At 42.0% G+C, this 24,281-nt stretch overlaps 1 protein-coding gene across 1 annotated transcript in view; it reads left to right on the forward strand.

The window, feature by feature from the left end:
* The first annotated feature begins 5,861 nt into the window (after positions 1-5,861).
* Positions 5,862-24,281, forward strand: part of LOC124613450 (transmembrane channel-like protein) — a 173,439-nt gene continuing 155,019 nt past the window's right edge. The window contains 2 exon segments of the mRNA XM_047142153.1: positions 5,862-5,905; positions 16,410-16,639. Of these exon segments, the coding sequence (XP_046998109.1) occupies positions 5,862-5,905; positions 16,410-16,639 (274 nt within the window).

The following is a 24,281-nucleotide window of genomic DNA, read 5'->3' on the forward strand; positions in this document are numbered from 1 at the left end:
TACACCCACATTCTGCATGATAACTGATATAGCATCTGGGTTCTTCAACAGGTCTTCAAAGTGTAGTTGAAAGAGCTACTGATAACTGATATATACTCCATTTACAAAATTCTTCTATCCAAAATTAATGATTTTTCACATTTTTTGGTGTACTGCTAGACCAGCGCTAAATTAGACATGGTTTTCCTAGCAAAGCAAAATAGACGTACGTAGTTTCTCTGAGTTTATCAGAAACCACATATTTCTTCCTCTGTTTCTTTGTGGTTCAAATGGTTCAAATGGCTCTGAGCACTATGCGACTTAACTTCTGAGGTCATCAGTCGCGTAGAACTTAGAACTAATTAAACCTAACTAACCTAAGGACATGACACACATCCATGCCTGAGGCAGGATTCGAACCTGCGACCGTAGCGGTCGGTCGATTCCAGACTGTAGCGCCTAGAATCGCACGGCCACTTCGGCCGGCGTGCTTCTGTGTTCTGTGCGCTGTTCCCCGTATTCCTTTTCATTTATGAATTTTATATTTTTATGGCATTTTCATCCACTATTTACATCAAATCCAAAGATGTAACATTTTCGATACTTATTTTATCATTTCGTTAATACTGACTATATATTTTTAGTTACAAGCTGTGAAATTTAGTTGTCACTTTGAAATCCTCAAATTAATCATTTTGCTTAGCTATTCTCCTAGCGTATTTCTTTTTAGACTAATTTCCAGTTTTGGGATTCTAATGTTGCTTTCAGATTCATTTTCGTTAATAATAATATGAAATATTTTGTGTATGAAGCGTTCAACAGCTTACATATAGGTTAGGACTTATGTTTGTAATGCACAGATGTTTTTTATATTGACGATCGATTTCGGTCACATGCTGACCATCCTTGGACCATCTGCATCAAAGAAGAACAAGTATACATAATCTGCATACATGCCTCGTAAAAGATTTTTCGTACATTATGCATGCGTTATAGGCAGAGTATCGCTTCACTCTATGAAGAATACACTTGTAAAATATATATATTCAACTGTGTATTGCACAACTGCCATAACTAATCAAAATTGTGAAATGCTTCATTTTGCTAAAATTTTTGGTATCGGAATGCTGTACTTCCGTCTTCCAGTGTAACATATCTACAACGTTCGGGCAATTCTATTGGCTTGTATGTTGTTACAACTGCCAAAGACCTTATTTTATAGGCTCTAGATATTCAAAAATGTTTGGCTACAGACATAGGGTCCATGGTATAATTGGACTGTACCTGAATTTTTATTTGTGTGTGTGTGTGTGCGTGTGTGTGTGTGTGTGTGTGTGTGTGTGTGTGTGTGTGTAGAAAGGATAAATTCGCTTTATTTTAAACTCGCCGCGCGGGTTTAGCCGAGCGGTCTTAGGCGCTACAGTCATGGACGGTGCAGCTGGTCCCAGCGGAGGTTCGAGTCCTCCCTCGGGCATGGGTGTGTGTGTTTGTCCTTAGGATAATTTAGATTAAGTAGTGTGCAAGCTTAGGGACTGATGACCTTAGCAGTTAAGTCCCATAAGATTTCACACTCATTTGAACATTTTAAACTCTTTAAGAAACTTGATTATTGTCAAGTGTGATTAAATACAGTTTGATAACATCTGTTTCAGAATCTCCTTATTAAGAATGATTGCATAGACTACTCTAGTAATGTTACATAGCAACTGTTTTGTGTTTCTTTATGAATGTATTGTATTTGTATGATTTACTTTTATTTTATGATTCATCTGCACTTGTAGTTTTTAAACGTTTTACAAGATGATTTGATGACATTTTTATTGGGATAGTTATTTCTAAAGAAATAATAATTAGTATAAATTATAGCTCCTACGTTACAATACGATGTCTTGGACACGTCGTTGGTAAAAATATTGGATAGTCAAACGTGTTTAGAGTATCCAGATCCCGTACCATAACGTCTCTGGAGAACTGTGGAAGTAGACAAATGGTTCAAATGGCTCTGAGCACTATGCGACTTATCATCTGTGGTCATCAGTCCCCTAGAACTTCGAACTACTTAAACCTAACTAACCTAAGAACATCACACACATCCATGCCCGAGGCAGGATTCGAACTTGCTGCCGCAGCAGTCGCGCGGATCCAGACTGAAGCGCCTAGAACCGCACGGGCACACCGGCCGGCTGGAAGTAGACATATCTATAGGATTGTTGTAAGTGTGTTGATAGTTTACATTGGCGTGTAACAAGTTACACGAAAATAAAGCAATTCAAGATTTAGTTTAGTTATTGCAATCATGGAATGCACAGTAAAATGCATATTTTGTGAGAATATTGTTTGTATTACTAGGCGACACTGTGTATAATGCACGTATACTCAATGAAAAAAAAATTGATGAGGCTTGTATGTATTTTATTCAGTAAGTTGTTGTCTGCTGATGCAGGTGGTCTAGGATTGTCAGAGCGTGATCGAATCGATTGTCAAAACAAAAATAATTACAGTTGGGTATTGCTTGACGTTCACAGCGTAAACAATTACATTATCGTCATAAAATAGTAAACCATTGGAACACCTATAGCAATTCGAATTGTATCCTATTCCTAGCTTAGAAAATCGTTCATTCAGCGTGTCCCTGTACAACGATTAAAAAGTGTTGGAGAGTAAACTCTAAGACAGTATTTAACTGAATAAACATTTCTTCCATAATTTAATATTTTTTATCTAAGCTGAAAAAAGTTTAGACTTTCTCTCATACGGGACCAAATGAAATGCATATTGCGTTACGTAAAAGGGTATACTTCTGTGGTAGACATTACCAGAAAAAAAATGTTTTCGCTGCAACCCCAAGTCATACTGAAAAATGAAATAATGGCCAACGGTTTTCTTTCGCCAGTCAAGATTCTCTATGTTCCTCAAATAAGACGTAGCAAGTAGGTCCAAACATTCGCTCGAATTTTATTATAAAGTATGTTGGGACACAGTTCCCATAATGATTTTTGTCATGAAGACATAAAATACTTTTTCAAATACAGCTTTTTTTAAAAAGTTTATCAGTTCTTGTACGTTCTTCTGATTGAATTATGTATGATAATCGTTGCATTAACCATTATAGCAATTCGTGATTTTAATGTAGACCACAATAACAACTGCAGAAACTGGTTTTACAGTAATCGTAAAAACCAATAACAACTTCAATAAACTTGAAAGCCTTTTAAAAGCATTCTGACGCTAAGGATCGTTATGGAAAGTTCGTATTGAAATAAGATCGATAGTGATCATTATAAAGGAATAGAGACACTTTCAACAGAAAATTCTGTGAATACCGCAGAGAGCAGTGAATTTCAATTTCGAAAGACTTATTGCAGTTCACATTACGGTGCGCTGGGTAGCACACCAAATTCATTATGGTTCATGCACATTTCCTTCCTAACACGCAGAAAACGATACAGCACTCTACATTAATTTCCTTCTTTTTGTGATTCAGTATGACTACCTTATGTGCACTTGAAGGACTTCTCCTGAAAACGATTTGTTTGTTAGATAAAATTACGTTTTAAGTGTGCTGATAATTAACAGTAAATTTGTAAAGTTATGTGTTACAGACTAATTTTGCATCATTATTGGTAGTTGCTTCAGCGTTTCAGTTACAGGATTCGCTTATCGCTACTCTCAGATAAAAAATCTTTGACAAAGTTCTGTAAACAAATGTAGTACACTGGCGTGAGGAAAGGTATTTCTGCGTTACAGTAGCTTCGTATCTTACACATTACCTAATTAAGCTAGGTGCATGCATGGTGGTAAGAACAGAATAGCTTCATAAGCTGTACTTCACATTAAAAGTAGAGGGGATATGGAATGCAGACAACCAATTTCAAGGAACGCATTTGTTAAAAAAGAGAAGTTTCTTAAAACAGAATATTAATAAAAATGGTAGGAAATCTCCTTCGCGTTATTTGTTTGGAGTGTAGTCTTGTATGGAATTGAAACGAGGACGATTAGCAGTTCAGACAAGATGAGAAAGGAAGCTTTTGAAACGCGATGCTAAAAGAGAATGTGGAAGATTTGCTAGGAAGGTAACATATCTGACAAAGAGGTACCGGGTCGAATTGGATAGAAAAGAAATTTATGGCTCAACTTGACCAAAAGGAGGTATCGGTTGATGAGATACATCCTGAGGCATTAACAAATACTCAGTTTATGTATGAATGGTAAAAACTGTAGAAAAATACCAAGGCTTGACTACAGTAAGCAGGTTCAAATGGTTGTGTGTTGCTGTAGACATGCAGAGATGAACAGACTTGCACAAGATAAAGCTACATCAAACCAGTATTCAGACTGAAGTCTGCAGCAATAGTGGAGAAATTTGGGTGTTCACACAGCCTACATTGTTGCCAAATTTCCAACAATGACATCGTTGATGGCTTCATCCAATGTTGCCAACTGCACTATATAAAAACAGCGGGAAGTTCAAAAATTGGCGGAAAATTCAAACAATCCCGGTGCGGTAGACCTAGCCCCAATCGTCCTAAGCATAGAATCCAAGATGATGGACGTGGGGATGCTGACACAGCCTGCACGGTTGCAAAGTCACATGTGCAAAGCATACAATCCAACGTGGCCAGTGTCTTACAGGGTTTTTCCACAACTTCTCTGACATCACAGTAAAAGGAGGTCACTTGTGTTAAGTTTAGAATCCAGTTCTAATGTTGAAATGGCGCGAAATTAAAAAAAATGCAAGTTGGTTGAACTAGCACAGTGGCACTAAGTTTATAATGACGAGAAATTCAAAACTACCACTGGATTTCCCAAAGACAGGACATTCCTATTTTAAAATGGTATCATGTTAAACATTTATCGCCACTGGTACAGGGTAACAATTATTGAACTATATGAAAAACAAAAGTAAATTAGTTACAAACTATGGCGTGCACACACTTTATTCAACATGTAAACGTCACTACATATATTCGGATTTACGTTACGACATATTCGATATGTCTGCTATCATTAGCGATGATGTGACGCAGACGAATAGCGAAATTCTGCATGACACGCCCAAGTGTCCGATCATCCATGCTGTCGATTATCTCCTGTGTGGCTGTTTTCAGCTCATCAATGGTTTTGAGGTTATTGCTGTACACCTTGTCTTTAATGTAGCCCCACAAAAGGGAGTCGCATGCTTGCAGATTCGGAGAATCGAGGTCCATGGTAGTGGCCTCTGAGCACCCCAGAGCCAGAAAGCGGTCCCCAAAGCGCTCCTCCAGGACACCGATCACTCTCCTGCTTCGATGTGGTCGAGCTCCGTCTTTCATGAAGCATATGTTGTCGAAATCAGGGCCTCTTTGTATTATGGGAATGAATTAATTTTCCAAAACATGCACATAATGTTCAGTATTCACTGTGCCATCAAGTAATATCGCACCGATTATTCCGTGGCTGGACACTGCACACCACACAGTCACTCGTTGAGGGTGGAGAGACTTATCGATCGCGGAATGCGGATTCTCAGTCCCCCAGATGCGCCGATTTTGCTTATTGATGAACCCATCCAAATGAAAGTGGCTTTGTCACTAAGCAAACCACACATACGCGTACTAAGTCTCATCATGCCCCTTGGCCAACCGTGCAGTTTGAATGTCCTAACGCAAACTGTTCAAAAGTTATGACGATTTTATTTCATACAGTTCAATAACCCTGTAGAAGGTAGCAATGTTTATTAATTTGTCCAAACAATTACTACCGCTTGTGGGATGGGAGAGGAACACGCATTGGCATTTTATTTATTTAAACAGTCAGGAGCACAAACGGCCTCTGCATCAAACTTAGTCCACACAGCCCGCCTTTGCTGTTGCTGAAAGGACCAATGCTGTGAATTTGAACAAATGGGGCTGCTGCTTGATGTCCTACTGGACAGGAAAGTGAGAAGGTATCCATTACGTTTTATTTATTTAAACAATTGTGTATGGGGGTGTCTGCAGTCCTTGAACTGATACGTCCATGACTGACAGAGTCAGCCAAATGATGTACCACTGGATGGAATGCCATATGATGCTGTTTGTAATGTGGAGAGATGCATGTCACCACTTGCCCACTATGGTCAGTGCACGCTGACGAGGGAGCTGCTAGCGACCAACTCAACACAGCTCGTATGATCTAAGGCAGTGCTTTCATAAGCATCTCAAGGGTTACACGATTTCACACTGCTCTTATGTTAGAACCAGACGCTAACATGTCCAGAGAAGATGCACGTCTTGTGATAGATGATTTTTGTGTCCCAATGACGTCTCTCAGCAATCACTACAGGAGTTTTTTATGGCTTCTGGATCGTCTGGAATATTTCCAGAAAGGTGATGCTATTAACATTCTAGCATTCTCACCTGCGTTCAATTATGCTGTTTCTGGCAATGTTTTTCTATAAAGAGTTCCACACATGGTGGTCACAGACTTTTAAGGGCTGAGATTCCAGTACAGCTATCATATAGGAACTACAATGACCACTATTATTTTGCTATATAAGAGTATTAGTCTTCAACTAACACAGATTTTGCTGTAGGAGCCTTTGGTGCGAATGAAATTAGGCAGTGTATACGAGGAGATTTATAAATGGCTAGTGTGGGTTTCATAAATGAACACCTACTTAATAATCTGTTGCTCCACTTTTCGACACAACATGCCGGCGATTCCGTGTTACGTGGATTCGACAAGCCCTTGATAGGTTTCTGGAGGTAGATAGCATCAAATGCTTACGAAATATACATCCGATCTCGTTTTGTCAATTACAATTCTTTCCATCATTTCTATAGAATTCAGGGTTAAGTGTTCCTGTCAGAAACGTCCTGATGGAGGCAGATGAGATGCCTGAGTAGAACAGCGGAGTATTTAAGAATTCTCCCATGGAGGAGGCACACATGTGTCACATGGAAGACCTGCTGACGGAAATGTTTACTTGCAAACAAGCAAGTGCTCCTGTAGAATTAAGTCGCCGTGGACCTAGCCTTGCATTTGTGCTGAGAGTTGTGTACTCAGTCGTTAGCCACGTGCGCCAGCCACCTGATGAGTGTAGTGTTGCGAGCGTATCTATGTTGGTTCGGACGCTCCGCTTCCTGTAGTTCGATTTGCATGGTGAACCTGTTACATTCATGGGGTTCTCTTCCCCGAGTAACCGTCAGCCTGTGAAGTATCCGCGCTGACCGTCTCGAGAAGCAGCATTGTCATGCTTTCTGCAGCTAATTAAGTGGCGCCGCAGAATGTTCGTACGAGTGTGACGCCGTTTTATTTTTATTTTTCTTTCTCCAATTTCATAGTCCTCGCGTTGGACGACCATGGACCAGGCGTTTGTGCAATGCTGCCATGAACAGTTGCTCCCACAGAAGGAGCTGCAGCAACTGCAGCAGGAGCGGTCTCAGAGGCGCAGGCGCTGGTGACCCAGAATGCAGACGTGCGTCGCGCCCTTGCCTCGCCAGCGGGGAGACCCGCCTGTAGGGCAGTTTTATTCCCTGTCCCCCCTTCCGCCGCCCCATGCACCGTTTGCCGGTTTCGATGAGTTTATGGAAACGCGGGAGTACTATCTGCGCCGGTTCTTGCTGGGCTGTCAGATAAAGTGTATTGTCGATCTGGTTTATGAAGTCATATTTCTGTCGTCCAGCAGTGCAGGTTTATATGAAGTCCAAAACTGGAAACCCTCCCCTAAGTCTAAAAGCTTTCCTTTGACGAGTTTCGTCAGCTGCTTACACAGTATTTTGGCCATCAAATATTTTTGGGAGTGGCGCAGTTGTAGTTTAACCAGCACCACAAGCGCCCTGGGCAGTCATAAGCGGCGTGGATGGCAGGTTAGTAAGCTTCTCACGCAAATGCAGGTTCCGGTTTCCAAATGAGCTACCCCTCATGCAGACTCGTTAATTCGGAATGTGATTGTCTAGTTAGCTCCTGATCCCGTGGTTTAAGGCTACGGCATTGACTTTGTCCCACCCTTCTTTAATCGACTTCGCCCAAATTGCGAAACAGCATGTGCTTACTGTGGCCGTTTGGAATGCAGCTGGCGCAATTAGGTGTGCATGGTCAGCAGCCCCTGGTGCCCTGCAGGTACCTCAGGAAGACACATCTCTGACCGAGTCACTGTATATTGCTGCCACTGACGATTCTTGTGCAACAGCATCTCGGTGCTGCCGATCTTAACCTGCGCTGGGCTTGGAGGATTCATGTTGCCCACCACATCGTAATTCCCACCTGCGACGAGTTTCCTGTCCTTGGTGTCATTCTCCTGCCGCTCACTGGGTGATCCAGCAGTCCTGCCATGACTGTCATTTCTTGCACGTTCACTGAGACTGCCAACATGTGGCTGCCATGTGTGGGGCATTACGTCAGACAGGACATTCGGCAGCTGTTTGTGAGAGAATCATCAAATGCCACAGTGTTTTTACTGGTGCCTGGGGCTGCTTCTGATCCCATGCATATGTCGCCCCAGCTTATTTTGCCAACGTGGATCGTGGATGGGCGGCTGTTCGAATTTCAAGTAGACATCGGAGCGCCAGTTAGCTTCATATAGTTGGATACATGTTCGAATTTCAAGTAGACATGGGGGCGTCAGTTAGCTTCATTAATTTGTATACATACAGGATCTTGGAGTACCTTAAGTTGAAACGCCCAAACTGTCAAATTGTGTTGTATAGTAAACAGCGCATTCCCTTATGACACCAATTCACTGTCTCTGCACTTTACAAGGATTTGGAATCACAACGTACACTTTTAGTGGGCAATTCACCATTTGTGCAAATGTATTTGGGTTTCATGCCTTTTCTGTTTTTGTCTTTGAATCAGTGACGAAGTAGATTTACTGTCTCAATCTGCTCTTTATCCCGATTTGGACTCCTTACAGTGATCCTAAAGCACGTTGTTTGAGAATACCTTGCGGTGGGCAGAAAATTTTGAAGCACATGTTTCTCTTAAGCCATCAGTGGTCCCAAAATTTGTCTCCCCTGCCCCTTCCCTTCACCAAGCACGACAAGGTAAAAGCTGTGTTGCGACATTGGTAGGATATGGGTGTTGTTTCTCCTATTCATCGAGTCAATGGGCCACCGCTTTGGTGGTGACTCAGGAGCCTCATGGCGCCGTGTAGCGTTGCAGCGATTTTAAGCAGATCGTCAGCGAGCAATGTGTTACTGATTCGTGCTCCATTCTGCGGCACGTAGAGTTGTTGCTGAAGTTGTCGCAGGGGCCAGTACTTTTCCCCCATCGACTTGCACGTTACTTACCTTCAGTTGCCATTGGACGCTGATTCTCGGACTCTCCTGATCCCCAACACCACCTTTAAGCTTCACTAATTTAATCGCTTGCCTTTTGGAATCTCGTCTATGCTGGGTACGTACCAGCGATATTTGGTGCAGTTAATTCATAAAATTTACTGTCGTGTCAGTTAACTTGATGATATGTGGATGGTGGGTCGTACTCGGGATGATCATTTACGCAACCTTCAGTCGGTTTTCGAAAGCCTCCTGGAGAACGGCCGCTGTTCCAACCTGAAAAGAGCCGTTTTTTCTCCCTGAAGGTGAATCATGTGCTTATTAAAGCTGGTCACGTCCCTTCCTTCCTCCGCCCTCCACCCTCCTGGGCGACCACATCAAGGCCGTTTTCAATCTGCCGGCTCCCAAGAACCAGAAGGTGCTCCAGTCTTTTTTGTGTAAGATTTCACATTATACTCTGTTCATTCCCCAGGCTGCATATGTCTGCCAGCCTCTTAACCGGCTTCGCCAAGAAGGTGTTAAGTTTGCCTGGTCTCTGGTTTGTCAATGGACTTTTCAGTCTTCCAAGCAACTTTTGTGCCCTACTCCCTGTCTGGCTTGCTTTGCACTAGCTAAACCTTTGATCCTGCCCTGTGAATCATCCCAGTGTGGCAGTGGTGTCTTTCTGTCCCATGAGAACCTGAATGGCACCGAACAGTCCACCACTTGACATAATAGATGCTTTGCACTGCAGAACGGAATTACTCACAGATGCCGGCCGAAGTGGCCGCGCGGTTCTGGCGCTGCACTCTGGAACCGCGAGACTGCTACGGTCGCAGGTTCGAATCCTGCCTCGGGCATGGATGTGTGTGATGTCCTTAGGTTAGTTAGGTTTAACTAGTTCTAAGTTCTAGGGGACTAATGACCTCAGCAGTTGAGTCCCATAGTGCTCAGAGCCATTTGAACCATTACTCACAGATGGAAAAGGAGGTTCTTTTTTCCTGTAAGGAGTCAGGTTCCTCCTCATCACCACAAGCCATTGGTTTCCTTATTTGGTGCTCGTTACAAACTGCCAGATCAGACTGACTACCAGTCATAGTATTACTATTTCATTGATTACTTCTCGATGCCAGAGCCATTCATTTTCAGGGCTACTGGTAGGAGCTGATCGAAAGTTGAACTGGGAAGAGGCTGTCATATTTGCATTGGATGACTCCTTGCTGCAAACCTTGTCAGAGTTTGCATTGATGGCGTGAAGGGTCGTGATGTCCATGGCCACTGACCCACTTTTGTGGAAAATCGTTTCAGCAGTTCAGATGGGTTGGCCGTAGGGTGTCTCTTCGGGTACATATCCAGTGTAGCGTAAGTTCTTCTGTCCATGGGAGTCTCATGCTTAATGCGAAGGAGAAATCCTGTCAAGTGACTGTCTCTCTGCGTTCTCCAGTTGCTGCAATCATTACACTGACGTGTGTCTAGGATATCGATCGTGGCATTGAACATCTCGTATGGGCTTTTGGGGCTCGTACACAGAACAAGGCTGCACTGCTGTGCCAGTTGTCTCATTGTCCAGTCCCAGGGCTCCCCTGTGGGCAGGGTGTAAGTCGCTTCTGTGGGTTCATTTGTGGGCAGCATATTGGTTTTGTATACTTGAAAAAAGAGACAGCATTGGTCGTATATTTTTGACTATTGGAAAATCGATTTTCTGTCACTGAGTGACCATCTTCAGTGCTATATTGACAACAGTGCATCCCAATTTAAGTTATACAATATAGCACTGAAGATGGTCACTCAGTGACAGAAAATCGATTTTGCAATAGTCAAAAATATACGACCAATGCTGTCTCTTTTTTCAAGTATACCTGTTATCTGGTCGTAGTGCACAAGACAACATGGAGTCGCCAATCAATATTGGTTTTGGTTGATGCATTCTACATAGTCAATCTATTGTCCACACATTGACTGCCACTATTCACACATAGTCCATTTTTTTCCTATGGAAGGGTTCCTAGTACCCTCGTGTCTGGTAACAGTAGACAATTTCTGTTTGAAGATTTTTTGGATCTGCGGTGGTATTCGGCTCCTGACTACCACCCCATTCCCCAGCTTCTAACTCAGATGTGGAGCACATTGTGTGTACGTCCAAGTCCCAGATGAACAAATCCATGTCTGCGTCTTCCCATGGCAATGCATTGTCGAGTTTTATGGCTATGTACCTGATAATGCCAGTCTGTGAGTGCAGTCCAGCGGCACCTTTGCATGGGCGTCAGGTGCAAGGTCAGCTGGACTAGCTGCACCCTGAGTCACACGCCGTGGACCAATGTGGCCAGACACAGTTTCCTCTTGGGACTGCCATTTGGACGCAGTCCTTCAACTGGAGGCTGACGTGGCTGTCAGGTGCTGTGGTGGGCCACGAAGATCGGCAGTTGTTTGTGGTTGATGTCAGTGGGGGGCAGCCGATGTATCAAGCCAAATAGTTGTGGCTGTGCCCTGCTGGAGCGTCGCCTAGTGGACCCGGTAGACGAGCAGCAGGGTTGATCACAGCGTTATTTCTGGAGTGGAAACCCACTTTCTGCAACGTGCCTCCTCACTGTCACTCCCTCTGCGCCCTCCACCATCCTCCCATCGGTAGCAGACTCAGGCCCCAATGTGGCTCGCACCTCCACCTGCTGTGGTAGAGTGCTTGGATTTCGATACCCTACCTGTCACTCCTCTTCACAGCTATGACGATGGATGTGGCCCCATTCCCACTGCCACCAGTGGAGCCCGCCGCTGCTGCAGCCTTCATGTGCTTCCACCCTTCCTGTGGAGCCGGCAACATCAATATTGCCACCTTTGCTGGTCAGTCCACTGCTGTGTTCTCCAGCACTCTCTCCAATTCTGTGGCAGGGATCACGACCCAAGTCTAGTCCATTTCAGCCCTATGTGACTTTTTCAGGTGGGAAGGCATTCAGTATCCCCGCCAGTGGACGTCCTGATGGAGAGCAATGAATTGGCATGGGCAGAACGGCGGAGTAATTAAGGAACTGGCCAGTAAGGACGCTTTCATCGCATCATATGGGCAGACCCACCTGGCGAGCGGCAGTAAGCGGAGCAAGCCAGTGCTTCTGCCATTTACCTTGCCTTGCATTCATGCTGAGAGTTGTGTTCTCAGTTTTTAGCCGCCCGCACCAGCCACGTGCTGAGTATATTGTCGTGTGCTTATTTATGTAAGTTCGGATGCTCCTTTTCCCGGAGTTCAATTCAGACAGTGAGTTTGTTCTACTCACGGGTTTCTGTTCTTCGGTTGTTCCCGGACCACTGCCGGCCTGTGAAGTACCCACGTTGACCGTGTTGAGTAGTGGTGGTGTCATAGCTTCTGCAGATACTAAAAACGGTAACCTTGAAGATTTGTAGGACGGTCATCAGCGGAAAGTGTTTCTTGGAGGGTGACACAGGTTGCAGAGCAGCAGGAAAATAGTAGTTATAGTTCTGGCAGGTGGCATTAATATCAATTAAATTATCACGTTAAGGGTGTTACGTTTAGGCACGAAGGTGCCAAGAGGGTAGATCACGCCCTTAGGATCACCATAACCGTTGGAACAACATCAATGAACATCGGCTCCGAGTTAGACGATATGTGAGATAATAGATCGTTTGATAGCAACACTGAAACACTGAACACTTATTAGAACTCACAACATGGACGTGTCGATGATTTAACGCTGTGCTACAGTATTAGCTCCATTTTTAATGTAAAATCAGCACTACAGCACTGCACTGGTCTGCTGGAGTCAGTAGTTAAAATGTGTATGTGAATTCCTAAGGGACCAAACTGCTGAGGTCATCGGTCCCTAGACTTAGAAACTACTTAAATAAACTAAAACTAACTTATACTAAGAACAAGACACACGCACATACCCGAGGGAGGACTCGAACCTCCAGCGGGAGGGGCCGCGCAATCCGTGACATGACGCCTCAAACCAGGCGGCCACTCCACGCGGCGTTAGTAGTTAAATTTGTAAATTAGGGGTATATGTAAAAATGAGTGGATGAGGCGTGAAAGGAACTGTGTACTGCTCAATAAATTGAAAAAAAGTGTCTGACAGTTACATTTTCATAGTTTTCATATCCTTTGTTTTTTCGAAGTGGTACAGAAAGGATAAAAGAGTATAACAACTGAGCTATATTTGTCTTGTGTGTTAAACATAGTTAGAACCGAACATGGATGTATTGTAATTAGTTCCTTTCAGTTCTGTACATGAGATTATGTGACAGAAACCTTGGCATGTTATATTATGCTATCGTTACTTTTACAGTTTATAACTTTCTAAACATAAATTGGCTTAATGTTACAGACGCCATACAACATCATAATTATTACAGGCATTTGTCATAGGCTGTAGCAAAAGTCTTTCATTGAAACATAGCTTGCTATAATGTTACAGACACTAATCAAATGAAACTGTCTAGTTTCAGATACCTTTTCAGGTCTCAGACTGAACGCTGTTCCCGTTTATGGGGAATACCAAGTGGACTGAGATGGGAATAGTAATCTAGATTGAGGAGGGTGATTTGCTAGGGTTGTCCGTGCAGATGTGGTGGTGGTGGTTAGTGTTTAACGTCCCGTCGACAACGAGGTCATTAGAGACGGAGCGCAAGCTCGGGTTAGGGAAGGATTGGGAAGGAAATCGGCCGTGCCCTTTTCAAAGGAACCATCCCGGCATTTGCCTGAAACGATTTAGGGAAATCACGGAAAACCTAAATCAGGATGGCTGGAGACGGGATTGAACCGTCGTCCTCCCGAATGCGAGTCCAGTGTCCGTGCAGATGTGCACAGCCACTGTGCCAGGGCGGCGTAGTGGTTGGTGTATCTGCCTAATATGCAGGAGACCCAGGTTCGAATCCCCGACTTGGTAAAAATTTTCATTCATTGGTTCAGTCTGTACATAGGCATCATACATGTGTGAGACTTGTCCTGAGGCATGAATGGAAATTTTTACTGCGGTGGGAGGTGTGCTAAGATAGTCTGTGCAGTTGTGCGATTCCACTTTGCCACAGAGGCTTAATGGTTTGCACATTTGCCTGGTCAGCAGGGAACCTGGGTTTAAATCACGACCTTGGCACAAATTTCCATTTTTCGCATCAGTCTGGATATATACTCGTACATTACACACATTATACAACATCATCATTATTACAGGGATCTGTGGTAGGCCATTGCAATAGTTTTTTGTAAAAGTTTTTAGATGATCCATTCCTGAAGTGGGCGTGGGACTGTGGCCTGTCATAAGCTTGTAGAAATAAGGAAGACCAACGGTCGTACTTTTTATTAAATATATGAATTACGTGACTACTTTCGTCACTACATTAATATATTCTTCAGGCACCTACGCAAACTGAATGGTGATATCCAACCGTTAGCGCGTTAGGACAGGTACCATGTGTATTCACTGGTGTCAGGGATTTTAGTTTACACTATGCGTGCACTCCAGTTCTGTAACTACTGTTTACTGTACTACCGCTTTCAAGGTCTACTATTTAGCGTCTTACCTTCAAGTAGAAAATTTAGCTCGTCTTGTGGCTCTTCCTAGTCCATAGTTTTGCTAAATAATTCGAGCAAACTTTGCACAATATTATTTCACTTTGCAAAATGATAAAAGCACAGAGAAATATTTGTATTTCTCTTGTCACTAAACAACTTGTATTCCGCCATGGTGCCACTGTCAGGTACTGCAATGCTGGAACTGAATAGAACTAAATACAGCGGTTAGTTAGTTTCAGCACCAGCTGAAAACCACAAGTTCCGAATTATATTCATACACAACTACCACAGCTAGTTCCCTTCATCACCAATCGATCAGTCTGTCAGGAAAATAAACTACATAATGTACACTCTCAACGAAATGAAACGAAGAAAGAAGAAAACGCTGCACCACGAAGGAATTATCTAAGTAGGACGGAAATCGGTAAATGTGATGTACATGTACACATCAACAAATGATTACAGTTTCAGAAAAACTGATTGACTTATGCAAAAGAAAGACCTTAACCAATCGAGCTGCTCAGTTAAGTTGACCACCTCTGGCCCTAACGTAAGCAGCATTGCAGCATTGCAGAAACTCTCTAGCTGCCTTGGAATATCACCATAGCATTGGGTGATACAGCTGTTGGATTTCCTCCTGAGGTACATCGTGCCAAATTTTAATTGGCTCATGAGATCGTTAAAATCCAAAGACGGTTAGAAGACCCTGCCCATAATGATCCACACGTTCTCTGTTGGGAAGAGATACGGCGATCCTGCTGGCCATGGTAGGAATGGGCAAACATGAAGACAAGCAGCAGAAACTCTCTCCGTGTGCGAGCAGGCATTTGATTATCTTGCTGCAACCTAAGCCCAGGATGGCTTGCAATGTAGGGCAACAAAAGAGGGTGTAGAATATCGTCGACGTAACGCTGTGCTGTAAGGATGCCGCAGATGACAGCCAGAGGAGCCCTGCTAGGAAAAGAAGTGGCACCCCAGACCTTCACTCCTGGTTGTTAGGCGATATGGCGGGCGACCGTCAGGTTGGTATCCCACCACTGTATGGGGCGTCTCCAGACACTTCTTCGGCCTGGAATCTCATTGACTGTATAGAACTATCTTCAGTGATGAGTCCCACTTCCAGTTGAGCCCCACTGACCAGCGAACCCTACCTTGGCCAGCAAGTTCGCCTGATCTCTTCCAAATTGTTCTCCAACTATCTCGGGCAGATTTTGACAATCAAACGCAATTGGACAGAAGTCCGTACGATATCCCTCAGGGCACATCCAACAACTCAATCAATTTCAAGCCGAATAAGTGCCTGCATAATGGCGGCACTTGGAGCAACACATTACTAACTTGCTCAGTTTGCAAAGCTCTTCCTCTTGAATAAATCATGCAGTTTCTCTGACTTCCGACCCACGCGAATAATTCCAACAAGTCGTTGTGCGTCCATTATTTTTTTCTTAGAGTTTACAACTCATTTTAATCAACAATGTCTGTCAGTGCCTTTTAATTCTGACTGATTGATAAATTAATCTAATTTTTTTATAGTGGAGGTGACATCATGACCTCCATGTCCTTTGGCTTCGCACCAGAAGAAGACAAGCTTATGCAATGTCGAAATTCGTAGAGCTTTAACGAAACCATTCTGGCTAACGCTTCATATGCATAGAAATGACAAACGTTATAATATTGGCTGCTCGCTGTAGGGTTCCAGCGACGCTGCCTGCGGTGTTGTACGACTGTCCAGAGCCGCGCCTCTTTCTGCCTGTGCAGGACGAGAAGAGCGCGGCGCTGCGGCAGCAGGCCTCTCCGGACAGGCTGTCCGTCACTTTCGGCGGCGGCGAGGAGGCCGTCTTCTCGCCGGGCTCTCCGCCAGCCGCCGCCATGGACAAGGTTCGCTTCCCGGGGGACGCCGCGCCACCACCTGTCGCCGCTGGTGCGTACCTCACTCTCATATCGTACCTATTTCTCATGTCCAAGAGCTAAGTAGCCTCCTATCTGAGGACCAAATGCCTTATGTGAGTGAGGTTTGTTCAAAACGCACGAGTATTTCGTAATTCCAGTCTTGTATTAGTCCGATTCACGCGACTTTTTTGTAGTTATGCTGGGAAACATGTCTGGAAAGCTAGAAAGTACCTTTAGAGTGGGGGGATTCCAGAGTCACAGGCGGGGCAGCTCCACTGCATTTTTCAACAGTAGAAAGGTAACGTGGGAAAAGGTATAGAAATAAATTATAAATTGATTGGTGATCGTATGCATAGTTTGTTTACCTTCCCTTCGACTCCGAATGTAAGGCGTATCAAGTGAGTTGTTTATCATCTTTAAAGCTTTGTCACGCATAGGACAGCAAATGGACATAACACTGAACGTCCACCAACATTTTACAAAAACTCTGTGAATTTTGTACTTATTTTCTTTTGTAAACGAAGAATTCACAGTAATAAATAATAACCTCGTGTGACGAGCGCCTCCAGTCGGGTAGACCGTTCGCCGGGTGCAAGTCTTTCGATTTGACGCCACTTCGGTGACTTGCTCGTCGATGGGGATGAAATGATGATGATCAGGACAACAAAAAACCCAGTCCCTGAGTGGAGAAAATTTCCGACCCAACCGGGAATCGAACTCAGGCCATTTGGATTGACACTCTGTCGCGCTGACCACTCAGCTACCGGGGGCGGACATTAACAGTAATAATACAAATTTAAAATGTTGTGCGTGGCTGGAGCAGCAACCGTAGGAGGAAATCTTTTTCTAGAAATAGTAAAGAGCCGACCAATTGCATAATACACGGTTTATCAATACCCCTTTACCATGGTTTAAACTTTATAAAAACGCCTTGTTCGGTTGGAAATATTGACAACTTGATTACACGTATTGACAGAGGTACGTTAAAACGTAGCTGAAAGGTGTCAGTTAATTACAAAACTCCACCTCCATAATAATTTAAACATTCACAACATGACTGTTGTCATCTGGTATTTCCTCACTATTGTACTGCTAGTGTATTAATTATTATGGAGGTGACATCTTGTTCTTGAATAATACCTTTCAGCTATATTTTAACGTACCTCTGCCACAACATGTAATCCAGTTGTCAATATTTCCTTCTGAAGAAGACTTTTTTATAAACTTTGAAACCATGGTAAAGTGGTTTTTAAGAAACCATTTTGCAACTCATTGGTTGTTTACTATTTCTGCTAGAATAAAACAGTTCTCTATGTGATGAAAATCAATGAACATAACGTTATTAATATTTACTTACAAAAGTTGCAAACCGATGTGAATCGTGGGAAGCTATAAGTTAAAATTAATTTTATTGTATCAGTTTACAGATCAATCGGTATTAAACATGTTTAGCCCTCACTTCTTATTTAAATAACGTGATATGAAAGTTTTGTTACCCATAAATAAGACAGACTTTTAAAGTCCTGAGAAAATATCACTTTATAAGAACTATGCAGTGAACTAGTCATCCACTTTCAGATATGGCTAAATTTCCTAAAAACTTATAATATAAGGTGTTCCTAAAATTTTTAATATGTGGATCAGGAGCAACTTGTTCAAATTCATTGTAGGGTACATTCTTTTCGTCGACCTTGAACGCCTTCGTTCAGTTCCCCAAAGATCTCACACATGTAACCTACATTTTTCCATTTTCTTCAACAGCTCTCTCTGCAATTGCGGCATTCCCCTATTCAGCTGATTTCCATCTTGTAGTTTGAAACTCCACAAAAATAAATGATCTTGACATGATCTTTCTCAAATTTGGTTCTGAGCCTATATCTTCTTTCGGATTATGTATCTGCATGTCTTTCGGGTATGATTATTCATCACTCATTTCAGAATCTACACAGATGAGAGAAGATACATTGGGTGTAACACCGAAAACTTGATTTCAATATGAATATTTTCTTGCTTAAAAAAATACTTCCTTTGCTGTCATATTTAAAAAAAATGGTTCAAATGGCTCTGAGCACTAAGGGACTCAACTTCTGAGGTCATTAGTCCCCTAGAACTTAGAACTAGTTAAACCTAACTAACCTAAGGCCATCGCACACATCCTTGCCCGAGGCAGGATTCGCACCTGCGACCGTAGCGGTCTCGCGGTTCCAGACTGCAGCGCCTAGAACCACATGCCACTTCGGCCGGCTGTCTAATTCATGTTATGTTTCTGCAAGCTAACTCTTTTCCCAGTTGCTGGGTCCAAAATAGTCGCCATGCCAGGTAATTACATGATGATTTTATAAACCGTGAAAAAGTTTTGTATTTTCAGCAGATGATCATCTGCAAGTTTAAAACATGTTTCTTGTCTACTAACAAAATCTGCTTTGCTACCTTTTCAGGCAGGTTCTCGCATAAAAACTCCTTTTATGACTGCACATTTTTTGTTGGGCTGGAAGGAAAGCACCTTTACCCAAGAAACTGAGACTGAAGACATTATATGAACTTTTGTAAGAAGCGCAGGTTTCAAACTCATTCTCAATCGATACAGATTTATTTTACGTTTTTACTTTCTTTTCCTTTAAGCTTGCTTCTTACGATGTTCAATTAAACATTTTTCGCAGCAGGATGCCTTTATCTTCATATTTTCCAGTCTTTTTCTATCTGTTCTCTTTCTTTCCTTTATGGGTGTTGTATTTCCTGGCACCTTTCAGCAACTTTTCTCGAACTTTTCTTATATTCTCTGCTGATACTGTGTTCCATATTTTCTGAATGAATAATAAGTTAGTAATAGTGTAAACCATTAAGGCACTAGATATACCAACCAACAAAATTTTAAAACGACAAGAAGTCTTACGTGACCTAGATTTTAATAACAAACTAAAAAACTGTCAGGCTAGGACGCTTATCACTTCCAACAGTTATACATGGTGATTTGGGTATTAGACTTTGTTTTGTTATAAGATGTTTTCTTGCTTTTCCTTATTCCTAACTTAAAATAAACACAATGATTGTAATTGGTGAGATACAGAGTAAAGTTGTCCATGGATGGGACACGAAATGCAGTGTCATTTTTGTAAATAAACTGTATACCTAAATCGTGCCTTTCTTTAAAAACTGAAGTTTATCTGAAAGATGAGCTTCTGTTCTTGAAACTTAACTAAAACAATAACAACTCCAGCAACAATAACAATAAATGCAACGTAAGTTTAGATAACTGCCAATATGAAAAGCAAATCTATTGTTCTGCGTCCTTATCTGGAGAAGTCCCAATTGTGTTCATCTGTATATCCTCAAGTAATTTTGTAACTCTGATAATTTTTTCAGGACAGTAAAATTTAACTTTTGTAGATTCAGAAAGTTATGACACAAATTAAATTTAAAAAACTTTCAAAAAGTCGCAGGCGCAGAGTAGCACCCAGTATGAAAGATGGCCTTTTCGAAAGGAGCTTCTTGCATGCATCGCAGAATGCCCCCTTGCTCTGCGTAGGTCACTTCTTGATCACAGACAGGCGTTCACGGTGTACCTCTCACCGTGTGAGGTGCTCACATTTGCCAGAAACAAGAAGTGCCAGTATATCTTACTACAAGACCAAAAACTTTGATGGATGCTGGCCAATAGGAACGCTAGGTGGCAGATTTCGTTTGGGTTCCAGGATGCTTTGGAGCGGAAGGCTGTCACGTCTGTCCTCCTCCCGGCCTAGCATGCTGTAGCATATTTCTGATATTTGCCTTTTAATAAGATGGACGCTTGCGACTAGCAACGTTCCGTTTCATCGTGAGGCCGCAATTAGCTGCGAGCATGGCAATAGCTTTCATATGATTGCGAGCTACCATAATATTCAACTTCGGCAAAGCCGTGTCTTTAACCGTTGTCTTTCAGTGTAGATATCACGTGCCGAATATTTGGATTTTGTACACCTTAACAATTGATTCAGATCACGTGCTGATGTCAGTCCAGCTCTATGCTTGGCATCTGTAAATTCAAGTGACTTACAAATATTCTTTCCCAACAGTGGCAATGTTTTCAGATTATTTGTAATATATGATGTTTCTTTTGTGCCTCTGAGATGTTGTTCGGAAGGGATACTAGATACTCTAGCTCGATGTTCATTCTTTGCCGTCATGGTTAAGTTGTATGCATAATCTACATATAAGTGTTACTAAATTTCTGTTACATTACAAATTCGCTAATTCATTAATTTATAGCTTCTCCTGGAATACCTGTTTCCGCCAAGCGTATTTGCCTTGATGGAAGTCTGAAGTATTTTCAGGGAATGGAGTGTTTTCCATATTTGAACAGGAGCAAGGGCTACATTGGACACGCTTTCCCTAATAGAATTTTTTCTTCTGTAAAAGATTTTCACCACAGCGGGTAAGTTGACGCTAGTGTATTTTCACCGAGATTTCAAATGGTTCAAATGGCTCTGAGCACTATGCGACTTAACTTCTGAGGTCATCAGTCGCCTAGAACTTAGAACTAATTAAACCTAACTAACCTAAGGACATCACACACATCCATGCCCGAGGCAGGATTCGAACCTGCGACCGTAGCGGTCACGCGGTTCCAGACTGAAGCGCCTTTAACCGCACGGCCACACCGGCCGGCTCACCGAGATTTCCTGCGGTTGAGGACACCTAGTTGAAAGTCATTGTACTCAACACACATGCTAAGTGTTCACAGCTTATTACGCAACAAAAACTTTTGTCATTGCACAAAACGGAATTATAAAGCAGAAGTTAATAGACTTCGTAATTTTTCCTAATAAAAGTTATGTATATTTGTTGTTTTTAACTAAACATGGACTGGTTTCCAATCTTTAACTTCGTTTATCTGTTCTGTCGTCCTGAACAATGCAAGTGGTGTAATTATGAAAACGCTGTCTCATTAAATGAGTCACCAAAACTATCTGAAACAGTGTAAACCTATACCCGTACCTCAATTAGATTCTATCAGATTAATTAGAAAACCAAAACTCTAAACTAAACTAGCTGTTCTGTGGAACTCTGTATTACGCAGTGCAGTGAGCAGAGATACAATGCGTGACTTCACAATACGTGACGCACAGTTTCAGTACACGAAGATAACAGAATAAAAATGCTATATAAAATCTGAAACATAATTTGGAAAGAATAGATAACCCAAAATGTTTCAATAACAATGTCATGTAACTGACTAAATAAATTTCCAAACACCGCTTTGATACACAAGCAAAGGTAACACTGCACTGTGAGAATAAAACTGTCTACAAAAGAAATGAGGTCTGAAATAAACTTTACCTAATCTGACACTAACGTTAATTTTGAAATGCAACACATGAGTGTGAATGACCTTATTATCTTAACTGTAAATGATCTTGCTGTATTGTGAATGCCATGTAACTCGCCGTAACAAATTTTATTGCTTTCCCTTGGCAATGAAAATTGTGATGAACATAAAAAATACACGGCAGCAGCAAACCAGCTGACTACGAAAGAAAGCCTTGCGTAGTGCGTTGCAAGGATGTGCAACTACGCTGAGCAGATCATGCTTCGATCACTGTGTTCCGAAACGTGCAGTGCGGCAACACATATAATCAGAAAATAAACTTCCGTGAGGAGATGTTGGTGGAATTTATACTTGCTAAATGATTGAAAAGAGACTAACCTTTTTAGAGAACCATATAGTGAATACTAAACTCACTGTCTATTACAATCACTTTTACAAAAATTACTTGTTATTATGAATTTTGACTCTGTTATGAAATTAAATATTGAAATGGTAAAGAGTAGTAAATCTATATCTTCCGAGTGCAAGCCATGTGAACAAATAACTATCCTTAATCACGTCTGAACAATAAAACTAATCTGAACCAATAAAGAAAAATCCCAATAAAACATTTCATTTTCCAAGCGTATTGTAAATCACGCGCAACCAAGCAGTGCAGCAACCACATTTCAAAGAAATATTCATTTCTCAAATTAATGTTTACCAAATCATACTTCCAAAATTCAATATCCTCTGTATCTTAACTCTGTGTTCTGCAAGCTATTTCCAAATCGCTGAGTAGCATGACGAACACCCGCCTCACTCACTAGCTTCTCTTACAATGCTACAGCAACGACAGTACTATTAGCAACCAAAGATCACATTGCTTGAACTCAGAACCTCTTGGCGTAACATATCAACTATTGAAAACCTCTATTTGAATTATATCCAATATCAGATATGAAATATGGTACATCGAATGAAAATAGAGCTTACATCACCTTTCCTGAAAACCAAAAATAAGCTAGAAATCTTACAACTCTGAAGTTGTGTGGCATGTCGTTAGCAGTTCATGTACATGTTCACTGTTCAGCTGAGTAATTTCTGAGTCACTTTCCTTCCTTTCGTTGATCTGTGTGTAAGCATTCCATCTTCTACCACTAATAGTCAGATCGCGTTATCATTAGGTCACATTTATTGTCTGGGTGTGTATTTCGGGGGATAAACTGTTTCCATTAGCCTGTATTAACACTTTAGTGTAGTTTCAAAGGAGTGGCAGATTCCAAGTGTTTTTCATATCGGATATTTAGTCTGTCAGAAGATTACGTGTGTTTTGGTAGTATCGGTGATCATTCATTCAGTATAAAAACCGATAAAAGAATTTGTATTAAGTTGTGCTAAGAACGAAATAAACTGCAGCAAAGTTTCGGAAATGTTAATATTGCTTTTGGTGACTCTACTGTGAGTGAGACAGAGGTTTACGAGCGGTACAAATGTTTCGAAGAAGGCCGTGAAGACGCTGAAGAGGCGAGCACCTTTGTGGAAAGATTGAAAGGAATGTTTATGGAAGATCGCCGAATAACAATCGCAGAAGTCATTATGATGTTCGCATGTCAATAGGCTCGTGCTCTGAAACTTCTTTGGATTTTTTAGGTATGAAACTTGCGACGGTAATTTACTTTCCAAAATCGTTGAATTTCGAAGAAAATAGCTGCGAAGGCGTGTTGCTGAGGAATCGCTAATGAAGTATCCAGTAATGACGACCTGCTGAAACCTGTGGTAACAGGTGATGAAACATGGTTTACGCATATGACGTCAGAATGAAGCTCCAGACGTCCCAGTGGAAGCATTCTCTTCGATTTTAACGACATAGTGCACTTTGAGCTCTTGCCATAAGATCGAACATGAATAAGGAGTACTACTGGAAGTTTTATTTAGATCCGACTTTGCTATGCTATATGTCGAATTTAAACAAATGAAAGTGTGTGCCCGCTATGAACTATGCTTGAAGCCTACTGCTTAATGGAAGTGACTTATTGAAACTTGTGTCTAGGATAAGTCCTGCCCTGAATGATATTGAAATTAATCTGACTCTTACATGAAAATCATTGAAATGCATATGACTGATACCTTAATCTGACTTGAAATCGGCGCTATCTAAAGCACAAATTATTCCTTGAAAAACTTTGATTTTAACAGGAATTTACTGACAGAATTGTGCGTTGTTGGGCCTATGATTATGAGCAATATACTTCTTTGTGCCCTGTCCGCTCTGTATCACGTAAATTGTATGTCAACAAGCTTACTTGGAACTCTCTGAGAGAAAAAGACGCACGAGAAGGAATTGTCTGAATGAGACAGAAGTCGGTAGATGTAATATACATCTACA

Source organism: Schistocerca americana, chromosome 4 (genome assembly GCF_021461395.2).
Source record: "Schistocerca americana isolate TAMUIC-IGC-003095 chromosome 4, iqSchAmer2.1, whole genome shotgun sequence".
Taxonomy (NCBI): domain Eukaryota; kingdom Metazoa; phylum Arthropoda; class Insecta; order Orthoptera; family Acrididae; genus Schistocerca; species Schistocerca americana.